The sequence below is a fragment of the Balaenoptera musculus genome, chromosome X (genome assembly GCF_009873245.2).
Source record: "Balaenoptera musculus isolate JJ_BM4_2016_0621 chromosome X, mBalMus1.pri.v3, whole genome shotgun sequence".
NCBI lineage: Eukaryota > Metazoa > Chordata > Mammalia > Artiodactyla > Balaenopteridae > Balaenoptera > Balaenoptera musculus.
The window spans coordinates 99,531,373-99,543,900 of NC_045806.1; the positions used below are offsets into that span (position 1 = coordinate 99,531,373).

General features: G+C 40.1%; 1 protein-coding gene across 3 annotated transcripts in view; it reads left to right on the forward strand.

The window, feature by feature from the left end:
- Window positions 1–12,528, forward strand: part of DOCK11 (dedicator of cytokinesis 11) — a 188,423-nt gene that overhangs the window by 96,990 nt on the left and 78,905 nt on the right. For all 3 annotated transcript variants that reach the window (XM_036840277.1, XM_036840275.1, XM_036840276.1), the window contains exons 24-28: window positions 5,219–5,337; window positions 6,913–6,982; window positions 7,064–7,189; window positions 8,091–8,162; window positions 9,067–9,213. In XM_036840277.1, coding sequence (XP_036696172.1) covers window positions 5,219–5,337; window positions 6,913–6,982; window positions 7,064–7,189; window positions 8,091–8,162; window positions 9,067–9,213 — 534 coding nt within the window. The remainder of the gene's footprint in view (window positions 1–5,218; window positions 5,338–6,912; window positions 6,983–7,063; window positions 7,190–8,090; window positions 8,163–9,066; window positions 9,214–12,528) is intronic.

A 12,528-nucleotide genomic window follows, 5' to 3' on the forward strand; every position in this document is an offset into this window, starting at 1 on the left:
TTCTCTCACATAAAGATAAAAACCTACTTGTAGTCATGAGAGAAATGCAAATCAAAACTACAATGAGGTATCACCTCACACCAGTCAGAATGGCCATCATCAAAAACTCTACAAACAATAAATGCTGGAGAGGGTGTGGAGAAAAGGGAACCCTCTTGCACTGTTGGTGGGAATGTAAATTGATACAACCACTATGGAGAAAAGTATGGAGGTTCCTCAAAAAACTAAAAATAGAACTACCATACGACCCAGCAATCCCACTACTGGGCATATGCCCTGAGAAAACCATAATTCAAAAAGAGTCATGTACCACAATGTTCATTGCAGCTCTATTTACAATAGCCAGGACATGTAAGCAACCTAAATGTCCATCGACAGATGAATGGATAAAGAAGATGTGGCACATATATACAGTGGAATATTACTCAGCCATAAAAAGAAACGAAATTGTGTTATTTGTGGTGAGGTGGATGGACCTAGAGACTGTCATTCAGAGTGAAGTAAGTCAGAAAGAGAAAAACAAATACCGTATGCTAACACATATATATGGAATCTAAAAAAAAAAAGAAAAAATGGTCATGAAGAACCTAGGGGCAAGACGGGAATAAACACGCAGACCGACTAGAGAATGGACTTGAGGACATGGGGAGGGGGAAGGGTAAGCTGGGACGAAGTGAGAGAGTGGCATGGACATACGTACACTACCAAATGTAAAATAGATAGCTAGTGGGAAGCAGCTGCATAGCACAGGGAGATCAGCTCAGTGCTTTGTGACCACCTAGAGGGGTGGGATAGGGAGGGTGGGAGGGAGACGCAAGAGGGAGGAGATATGGGGATATAGGTATATGTATAGCTGATTCACTTTGTTATACAGCAGAAACTAACACACCATTGTAAAGCAATTATACTCCAATAAAGATGTTAAAAAACAAAACAAAACAAAACCAAAAAAACAACCCACTTGTAGGGTGGTTACAAGGCCTCAGTGAGATAAGGCATCTGCTATATAGTATTCATTCATTCCACACTTTTTTCTTGAGTACATTCTATGGACCAGGCTTCATTCTAAACATTGGGAGGATAAATGAAAAAAACAAACAGTATCCCTGTTTTCAAGGAGCTTACTTTGTTGTGGAGACAGATGGACAATAAACACATAAACGAATAAATGCATGCGCACACACACACACACACACACACATATACACATACAGTGGTCCCTCTGTATCCTCGGGGGACTGGTTCCAGGACCCTCCACAGATACCAAAGTCCAAAGATGCTCAAGTCCCTTGCAGTCAGCTCTCCGTATGCACAGATGCGGAACGTGTGGATACGGAGGGCCGACTGTGTATGTCATGTCAGGTGGTAATAAGTGCTATAAAGAAAACCAAAACATAGTGAAGGGGAATAGGAGTAATAAGGAGTCCCTCTTTTAGATAAAGTGTCAGAGAAGAGCTCTCCAGTAAAGTGATGTTTGACAGAGACCTAAAGGAAAGGAGGGTGCCAGCTATGTGGAATTCTGGGGGAGAGCTGGGAATAGCAAGGGCAAAGGCCCTGAGGAGCTTGCTTGGTGTGATCAAGGAACAGCCGGAGTTCCAGTGTGGCTGGCACACAGAGTGCTAGGCCCTCACGCTGGAAAGGTAGCTGGGTTGCTGGTCAGGTCCGGCCTCATAAGCCATGATGAGGAGTTGGAATTGTACCCTGAGTGAGATGGAAAGCCTTGAACTGAGGAGTGACATGATGTGACTTTGGTTTTAAAGTATCATTCTGCCTACCATACAGAAAATATATTGTTGGAAGGGTAGAATCAGGGAGGTAGCCGATAAATGGTGGCTACGATTCTTAATTATCATTAAGAAGTATAGTAGTCATCTAACTTCAAATCCTTTTCTTGGGTAATGTCTAGAACTCCTGCTCTACGTATGAATGCATTGTCTGTTGAGATCATTGTCTTTTTCTTCCAGTGGGAAGCTTTGTAAAAGTTTTAACAGAACTGAACAGAACACGATGTTCCTATACTGGTGTTCTTAGAATGGAGGGAAAAAAAAGTACTCATATTTGCGTTTTTAAGGGTGTGGAATTTCTGATATTTATGTGACCTATGCTTGCCCTCTAGTGGCAGTGAATGAAATGCCATGTGATCATAGAAAGAGCCAAACTCCTGTATGGAATGTTAGCGCTGAAAGGGATCTTTAGCGATTTTGTTTTACAGATGAGGAAACTGAGGCCCGAGGAGAGTGATTTGCCTGTGGTCATTCTGGTTACTAGCAGAGCTGAGCCAAGCCTGTCTCTTGATGTGTCTTTTGACTCCTAGTCCTGTTTTCTTTCTATCAAACCTTGCTACCTGTTGTCCTTGTAAATGACAGTGTTTCATCACTTCATTTAACCATCTACATGTTGAGCTCTTATTATGTGTTCAGTATTTTCCTAGATGCTGTGGGGCTTGCAAAGAAGAATAACTTAGGCTCATTGTCCGTAGGGATCTTACAACCAGTCAGAGAGACAGGATCCACTTTAGTCAAATGACAATATAAGTCAGTAGTACAAATGATAGTCCAAAGCAATATATAGTTAAATGTCAAATGTGTGATACAGGGTATAAATGCTAAGAGTTCACAAAACCGAGGAACCACTGAGACTAGAGGGTTCCCATCTTTATCCCTTTGGTTCCTTATTTTATTCATTTATTCAGTCATCCTGCAAATATTTATTGAGCACCTACTATGGGTCACATATTGTACTGGATGCTGGGACTATAATGGGAACAGTTTAGACAACATACCTACTCTAGTTGGGGTAGAGAGATTATAAATAAGTAAGTCACATTACATAGGGATGAGTGCTATGAAGAAAATAGAACAGGTTATTGGGCTCTAGCATGACCAGGAGTGCAGTCAAGATGGACTTGTCAGGGAAGACCTGTCTAGGAGATGACACCATTTTAAGCTGAAAAGAAGCTGATGCGAGGAAGACAGCCATAGGTGATAAAGCTGTGTAAAAGGATGACAGAATATTGCAGCAGGTGTAAACACTTTGCAGTGGGATGTGTGGAAAGAAAAGAAGCAAAGACAACGTAGCTAGAGCACATTGAGCAGCAAAGCAGGAGGATGGCCTCATGAGTGGGGAGCGATAGGCAGCGTACATGTAGGATGGGGAGCCCTTCACAACTTTTTGTTCCTGGTGGTTGGTTTTGTTTGTAACAGAGGGAAATGACATTGTGGAATTTGCCTTTCAAAAAGAACCCTCTGGCTGCTATGTGGAGAATAAATTCTAGAGGAACAGTACTGGTGCAGGGAGATCACTTCTGCATGGAAGGTCCGTCTCTCTTTTCTACCTGATGTGATCCTACTTACGATCCTTGAACCTTCCTCCTTTCTGAAGCCTCATATGACATTCCCTCCTCACTGGCAGACTCGGTTTCTTCTTCCTCTGTACGTTTTGTATATACCACGGTTGTACTGTTTAGTGTTTGTATCACAGTGATTTAGTTCCATGTGTTTTCCCCCCATAGTCTGTGAACTGCTTGATGGTAGGAACCATGTTTTTTTGATGTGCTTGGCAATTGAAAGTTCATTCAGTATGCCTTTGTTGAATGAGTGATTGAATGGCTTCACTGAACTGGGGGTTGGAACTTGACTGGGAAGGGTGGCGAGGATTTGGCTACAAAGTGTGAACAAAGGTAGCAGTGCATTGATATATTCAAGGAGCAGTCAAGACACCAGTGTGGCCTCGTGAAGAATGATGAGTGTTAAGGTTAAGAGTGTAAGCTGGGTCTTAAGTAACTTAGACTTAATACCTGGGTCAGAGTTTCTCAAACTTGGCACTATTGACATTTGGGGCAGGATAAGTCTTTGTTGTAAAGGGCCGTCCTGTTCACTGGAGGGTGTTTAGAAGCATCTCTGGCCTATCCACTAGATGTCGGTAGCACCCCCCAATTGTGACAGCTCAAAAAGTCTCCGGACATTGGGGTGGAGGAGTGGCACAGGGTCTCTGGTTGAGAACCGCTGCCCTAGGTCATGGGGAAGCATCAGAAGAATCTTCTTGGTGGCACGGGGTGGCCTGATGTAACCCCTATTTGAGGAGGATTAAGTTTTGGAAATGAGAGACATTGGGAGTGAGGAGAAAGTGTACATAGACCTACTAGAAAATTATTAGACTATTTTGGTTATAGGTTAGAGTTCTGAAAAAGGGCGACGGCTGTAAGGATAGAAGAGAGAGGGCAAAAGGAAGGAAAAACCTGAAGGATAGACCATGGGTTCCCTGACCTCAGTTTCTTGCCTTATGCATCCGATTGAAGAGAGGCTGCCCGGAAATCTAAGAGGTCACTGTTGAGATGATTCAAATATAGATGAGAGAAGCCTGAAAAGGGATGGTGAGAGTAAGGATGGCAACATAGAGCAAGAGTAAGGGAGGCTATGAAAGATAAATGCTGAGTTCCTTAGTACAGACACTTGTTTTCCCCGTGTCTGTATTTCCCAGGGCACTAAATATTGAATTGGTGTAGAAGGTGCTCAGTGAGGTTATTTTGGTTGGCCAGTTGACTAAATGAGTGAGTGAATGAATGAGTGAATAAATGAATGCAGAGAGAAGGGAAGTAAGAAGGAAGACATTTTACATATTTAGCTGCTTGTATCATTTCTATGTATACACGGACATATTTCTTCTTTTTGATGTCAAGATACTGATCAGTAGAGACAGAGTGTTAGCACTTTGAAGAAACGTATTGTGAGATGTTAGAATGCAGAACTGCCTCAGCTTGTGGATGGTGCTAGTGTAAAGCCAATTATATATAGAAACACACCTTATTGAATCCCACGTAACTTCTCACCACAAAGTAATGGCCCACTTTCCCCTGTAAAACACACGAACTTGGGGGCTGGTAGGCCCGTCTCCATCACCTCCAAGCATGCCTGCTCCTCGCCCCGACTGAGTGTTGGTTTACCAAGAGTCTGTTGTCTTTATTCCAAAACCTGTTGATCCCGGTTATACTTATCTTCAATAGAGCATTTAATATTAAATGAACTAACAGAATCTGAGTGCCAAAATAAGAGATGTGGCTAAAGTAACTGACAAAGTCCCCTATCCCCTGAAGCTCGTGTTTAAAGTGAGCTTATATTCTAGTGAATGTAGTTTTCATTACTTAATTTTTTGTTGTTTCACCTTTGCAAGTTATATCATATTTTGGTTTATTTTCATAACTAATAATGACTTATTTTAGTGTTTGCATGCCATGGAGATCCAAGTCATGATACAGTTTCTACCTGTAATTCTTATGCAACTCTTCCGAGTTCTCACAAATATGACCCATGAAGATGACGTGCCTATCAACTGCACCATGTGAGTTTCAGTGTTATAATACCAAGAAGCAACTTTTGTTTCCTTTTGCATTTCTTCATTTGAAATATAAATTTATCTTCCAAATGAGAACCCCAAAGTCAGAAATCTAATATCAGTTTTCTCTAGTTTCATACTTCTCAGACCAGGGGACTTATATCCCCAGGGATAGATGATACCAGAAACCATAGGATGAACTTCCTCAACCAGAGGTTCTAAAACTGCTGCATGTTAGAAGCTTTTAAAAATGGCTGTTCCCGGACCATACTTCACACCAATTAAACCAGAATCTCTGAAGGTGGAACTCAGCATCAGTATTTTTTTTTTAAGTTTCCCTGATGAGTCCCTAATGCAAGGGAGTTTGAGAACCATTGCCCTTGACCAGTCTTGTCCAGTAGAACTTTCTCCAGTCGTGGAAATGTTCTATACCTGTGCTTTCCAATATGGTGGCCATTAGCCACATTTAGCTGTTGAGCACTTGAAATGTGGCTAGTGTAACTGAGGAACTGAAGTTTTAATCGTAGTTAATTTTAATTCATTTAATCGCCACTTGTGACTAGTGGCTCTCACATTGGACAGAGTGGCCCTAGGCCATCAAATTGTACTCGAAAGAATGATGGAGTGTTCTTTTTATATGAAAACAAACAAGGATATATTGTAGAGTAGGATGCAAAATGCACCTGAATTTTGAAGTTAAAACAGGAGTTTTCCAAAAAATTGTGAACTCAGTGCTGGCTGTTTCTGGCTTTGCTGCTTCTGCTGTTGCCACTTCTGTTGAGCCTCTCCGGAGCCTCAGGGCTGAAGCTCCACACACCTTCGTACTGTTTGCTCTTCTCTGCTGTTGGGCATAGTCTGGTTGCAAATTTGAAAAGCATTATTCTAGTCCAGTGGTTCTCAAAATGTGGTTCCCAGACCAGCAGCATCAATATCACCTAGGAGCTTATTAAAAATGCTAATCATTGAACTTCACCCCAGACGTAAAAAATCAGAAACTCTGGGAGAGGGGCGTGCAGTGTACCCTCCAGGGGTTTCTGAGGCATGCTAAGGTTGGAGAACCACCGCTGGTCTCATAATTTTAAAACTTTCTATGAATCTTAGGTTTACTTCCAATTTTAGTTCATATCATTATACCTGCTCTGTCTCTCCCTTCCCTTTTCCCCCATCTGTTGTCATGCTTAACATCTTTTTTCTATTCTTTTCCTTTTATTCTCACTAGAGGGGATTTCAATATTTACCTTACTGAAGGGTTTTGTTTGTTTGTTTGTTTGTTTTTTTATTATATGGCAGTTATGACCATACTTCAAATGTGGTTTAGAAAGGAGATGAAATATCTGGGTTGCCAAAATAAAATATCCTTCTTTTGAACCAGGAAACATATTTTACAAGACCCTGAGCATGTTAGATGCTGAAATGTCTGTTAGACCCAAACTAAGATGACATTTAATGCAGTCATCTCACCTTTAATTATTTAGGCAGTATTAGGTATTTTTAGGGTTAAGTATGATGGTTTTATCTAACAATCGAACTATAGTGGTTAATTGTAGCCTGACGTGCTGACTTTTGTGAATGTTGTTTCAGGGTTCTCTTACATATCGTATCAAAGTGCCATGAAGAAGGCTTGGATAATTATTTAAGATCCTTCATAAAGGTTTGTGGAGTAAAGCTTTCTTTCTGAGCAGTTTGTCTTATGAGAGAATTGTGTTTTACAGCTCGTTTTCTTTGATTGTAGTATAGCTTCCGACCTGAAAAACCCAGTGTTCCTCAGGCCCAGCTGATACATGAAACTCTGGCTACTACGATGATAGCGGTATTGAAACAGTCTGCAGACTTTTTAGCAATAAACAAACTGCTAAAGGTAAGGACACAGGACACGGCAGGCAAGGAAAGCAGCCATTTCACTTCTAGCCTTTCATCATTTCCTCATGTGACTTTCCTTTTCCTCACCACTTTACCTACACATCCTTTTCCCCCAAGTTCTCCACAGAACCTCCTTCATTCCCCTCACCCTCCCCACCCCATCCTGCCCACAGTCGAATGTGTAATGGAAAGAATTTTGGAGGCGATAGACCTGGGCTGGAATCCTCTATTCACTGCATAGTAGTTCTGTGTCCTGGAGCCCGTTATTTAGCAATCCTGAGCCTCCACTTCCTCATTTCTAAAATATAAGCAAAGCATTTAACATGTTTCTGGCACACAGTAGGCACTCAAATGGTGGCTCTTATTATTGTCATGTTTTTACTATTCCTGTTAATAATGGTAGAATTTCAATTTTGGGTATTTTAGGATGTATCTGCTTGAGGCTTCTCTGTACCCTTCAAATTACACTTAACACAAACACCTCTGCTACTTGGGCTGGCCCCAGTGTTGTACCAAGGGCAGGGTTGGGTCCCCCACTGGGTGCAGGCCATAATACGATTCATTGTCTCTAGAGAATTTAAAAATAAACTAACAGTTGGTTTGCTCTTATCACCACACGTAGGCAAATCAAAGCAGTGTCAGTGATAAAATCCCCTTCCCCACTGAGTTAAACATTCCCACCAAACAGCCTTTGTACATCACCAGCCAGCCCTAAGGTACACTACTACCTTTTTGCCAACACAATTTGAAGGTATCCTGTGGGACTTGGACAATTGCGATCACTTTAAAATGTTACTAAAGTTCAGAGACAAAATCCATAGTGATTCGTCAACCTCTGCTAAGCTTCAAGGATTTGGGTAACTATTAAAGATTGATTTGTATTTATTTGTTTATTTTAGTACTCATGGTTTTTCTTTGAAATTATTGCAAAGTCTATGGCCACATACTTGTTGGAAGAGAATAAAATTAAGGTAAGTAGGCTCAAGAATAATATTTAACATAGACAAAGAAGGCTAATCTTATTCACAGGTAGCCGTGACATGCAAATCCTCTTTTATATTTTAAGGGCTCTTAGCCCTTAGCTTTTTCAATTTTGCTTAAAACAAGCAAACAAACAATGGATGTATTGCAAAAATCTGACAGTTCATATGTTTTCGAAGTCTAATCGTCAGAGACTCTTCCACATAGATTGTTCCTGTGAGGTGTTTGCCATGTTAAATGCATTATCTTTGAAGCTTTCGCTTTGTCTTGTGGTTTTAAAATGTCTGTGTCAGAACATTCATTTGGAAGAAGAACAAGTACCAAATAAGAAAGAACCATTCTCTTAGAAAGGTCGAAGGCATGTACAAAGTTAAAAACACTTTATGTAATAATACATGTGTTCCTGGCATGTGCTGTATACATTTAGTTATATTTTTAAACTCTTTCGAAAGTACAAAGAAATTTTCTTAGCTATAGGAATTGAAAGCTAAGATTTGTGAAGTAAAAAATATTCACCTCATACTTATCATTTTTATCAGAATCTTCACAGAGCAGGTTTACTAAAATTGAGATGCATGGATACATGTATACTTTGTGTGTCAGGAAAAACATGGAATGAAAAATGGATGTGTCTGTATCTCTGGAACACGATTCCAAAGTTGGGTCAAAATGACCTACTCTCGTTCATGATTTCAGTCAGTTATGGTATTAGAGGTCCAGATAGTTCCTATAATGATCTAAAGTATACACTGAACTAGCCATGTCATTTTTAAGTTGGGAGAAAAATTAAACTCCAGTTTAAAACACATTTTTATACAGAATGTATCTGAAAATAAAAACAGCAGTTGATTTAGATCTTTTGCAACTCTTTTTTCTATGCCTATTTAATTTAAGCTTCCCAGAGGCCAGAGATTTTCTGAGGCATATCATCATGTCTTACATTCATTGCTTCTTGCAATAATTCCTCACGTGACTATTCGCTATGCAGAGATTCCTGATGAGTCCAGAAACGTCAATTATAGTTTGGCTAGCTTCCTGAAGGTGAGTTAAAGGCAGCCAGAACATGGTAAGGAATTATTCTTCACCAATATGGTCTTTAAAGCCAAAGAAAAAAAATTACCCACTTTCTAGAGACTCAGCTAGGCTGCTGGAGAAACTTTTGACTGAATTAATCCATCAATTCAGTTAAACAGCCATGTTTGATCCCCCACCCCCAATGGTTAATTAATTAAATCAGAGGTCTCACATAGGTGGCTTAACCGGAAGGCACGTCTTGCTGGTTTTACATGGTGTTTCTCAAAAATATTAATTTGAATGCCTTTAGGTGGGGCATGTACTTTCTAGGTTGCCACAAACCCCACCACTCCTTAATATACCCCGACACTCTTTATACATTTAAATAGCTTCTCTGACCCTGTCAGCCTCTGAGTTTGTAACTCTTGAACTAAAGCACAGTCTACACATTGCTAATATAATCACCATCTACTTGTGGCTAATACATGTAAATGAAAACTGTTGATTTTGGTCAGTGAGACTATTTTGAGAGATATCAGAAACTCCTATATTTATGAAAGATAGCACATTTCTCGTTGTTGTATTTTGTTATTCTCCATATGTAAGGGGCAATGCTGGAATGCGATTGTTCTAGAAAGTGGGTAATAATAATATTTGATTTGTTGCAGAGAAGGGGCATGGATTTGTAATGCACTTAGTTTTTACTTCTTTCCACTCCCCATCTTCTCACAGCCTTTCATCATGTCTCAACCTTATCTTAAGAACCTCATAGTCAATAATCCACCCAAGCAGTTTTAGTAGCTCACATACCCTTGTTTTCTTATTAAAAATTCACAACTAGGTTTCAGATCTCCAGAGCATGATTTTCTGATGTAAGACCTCTCTTTACCAGAAGTAAAATAAAGTTTTAACACTATTACATGAGCCCTTTTGCGTATTAAAAACCAAACATCCACATATCTTTTTAAAGTAAAGATGAGATTATTTGGAATATAAAATCTCCGTTTCTTCCATGGAGTTTAAACTTAAAGTTTGCTATGTAAACGGAATAGAACATAGTCGATTTAATAGCAGTATTTACCTCATTCAAGTCAACAAACATTTGTCTGTCTTCTCTGTGAGAATCCAAAGATGTGAGAGGCTATCTCTGTAATTATATTCAAATACATGTACAAGATCAAGTGTGATGACTGCTATACTGAAAATACAAACAAAATACAATAGGAAAACAAGTAAGGGAGGGATTAGGACCAGGTAGTATGGACAGAGACTAGAAGAATAGTTCCCCAAGACAGGGTTGAGGGTGTTTCAGGTAGAGGATTCATGAGCAAAGATGAGATATGCGTTCAAGAATTGTTCAGGGAGGAGCAAGAAAGTCATTGTGCAGAGTTTAGGATGTGTGGAGGTAGAGCTGGAAAGACCATCTGATGCCAGATGATGAAAGGCCTTGAATGTCAGGCTAAGGGATTTAGATTCTGAGCTATATGCCATGGAGCTATATACCAAAGATTTTGGAAGAGGTGAGGAAAAAGCCAGAGTCAAGGCAACCAGTTAGAAGACCAGTCGTTCCCCCTTGTCTGCCTGGCAGAGTCCATTCATCTTTTAGGCTCAGCTCTTTCCTAACCTTCCCACACAGGGCTGATCACCCCTTCTGTTGTTTACCCGTCCTTTACATACTTCTATAACTTTTTAGTGTGCTGTATTTTAATTATTTGTGTATTTGTCCTTACCATTGGACAAGGCTAAAGACCATATCTTATTCACCTTTGTATTTCTCTAGAATGTAATGCATTGTTTCAAACACAGTAGATCCTCAAAATGTTTTTGGATGAACAGATAAATATAAGCCTACCTCATTAATCCAGGTGAGAGGTGATGAGGCAGTGGAAGTTGAAAGGAGAGATGAGAAGTGAGATGCAAGTGGCTGATGAATCAAATATTGAGTTCCTTCTATTTCACAGGGTTACTGTAGGTACCATGGAGAGCATAAGAAAAAGAGATCGTTCCTATTGTCCTCTCTAGAGGAAAACAGGAAAATAATAAGGAAAATACAAGCTAGTGTAAAGTGTTTAAAAGGGCCCTGTAGACCAAGGTGGTTAATGAAAATGGGCTTCATCATTGAAGAGTGGGCAGGATTATGCAGAAGCAGTGATAGAATTGCTAGCTAGACCTGGCATGAGCAGAGACCCGGAGGTGGGAATGCACAGTGCATCTTGAGTGGGTAATAAGTAGATGAGCTGTATTGGGAGATAAAACTGGAAAAGTAGGTTGGGACAAGATTGTGAGTGTCCTTGAATGCCAAGCTAAGGAGTTTGAAATTATATTAGAGGCAATAGGGAACTGTTGAAAGCTTTTGGGAAGAAAGGTGACATGATTAGGGCTAGGACTTAGAGATTAATCTGGAAGCAGTTGGATGGAAAGATTAGTGGCAGGAAGACAGGTCTGGAGGATAACTGCAGTTGTGCAGTTGCAAGGTAATGAAAGCATTAACCAGGAGAGTGATGGCAGGAAAATATGAACAACTAGTAGGGTTGTCACAGAGGAAGAATGTTTTGTAGGCCAAGACTTCACAGGACCCAAAGAAAAACTTCACTTTTGGCCTGAAATGTTCACATAGGCAAGCCCCACTAACCACCCTCCAGTTCACTTTGAGCTTTGAGAGTTAACCAAAATGAGGCAGTATAGCTAATAGATTACATATCAATATATATGCGTATATATGTTTATATACATATATGTGTATATATATGTATACATGTGTTTGTGTGTGTATATATATCTTAGTTTGAAAATTATACAGTTGAGTCCCAATTCCAATGATAAGTCATTTGCCCTTTATCTCTCTCTTTTTTTAAAAAATAAATTTATTTATTTTATTTATTTATTTTTGGCTGCATTGGGTCTTCATTGCTGTGCTCAGGCTCTCTCTGGTTGCGGTGTGCATGCTTCTCATTGCGGTGGCTTCTCGTTGTAGAGCACGGGTTCTAGGCGTGCAGGCTTCAGTAGTTGTGGCACGTGGGCTCAGTAATTGTGACTCGCGGGCTCTAGAGCGCAGGCTCAGTAGTCGTGGCACACGGGCTTAGTTGCTCCGCGGCATGTGGGATCTTCCCGGACCAGGGATCGAACCCGTGTCCCCTGCATTGGCAGGCAGATTCTTAACCATTGTGCCACCAGGGAAGTCCCCCTTTATCTCTTTAAGGTCACCTAAATCTCTGAAAGTTTTTCTATTATCTGTAAAAGTGAGAATGTCATCCCCTTAATGTGGAAAAAATTTAAAAATTTTTGAATTTTAAAAACTTGACAGACCTTTAGAATTATGTAACTAACTGTTCATTTTGATTT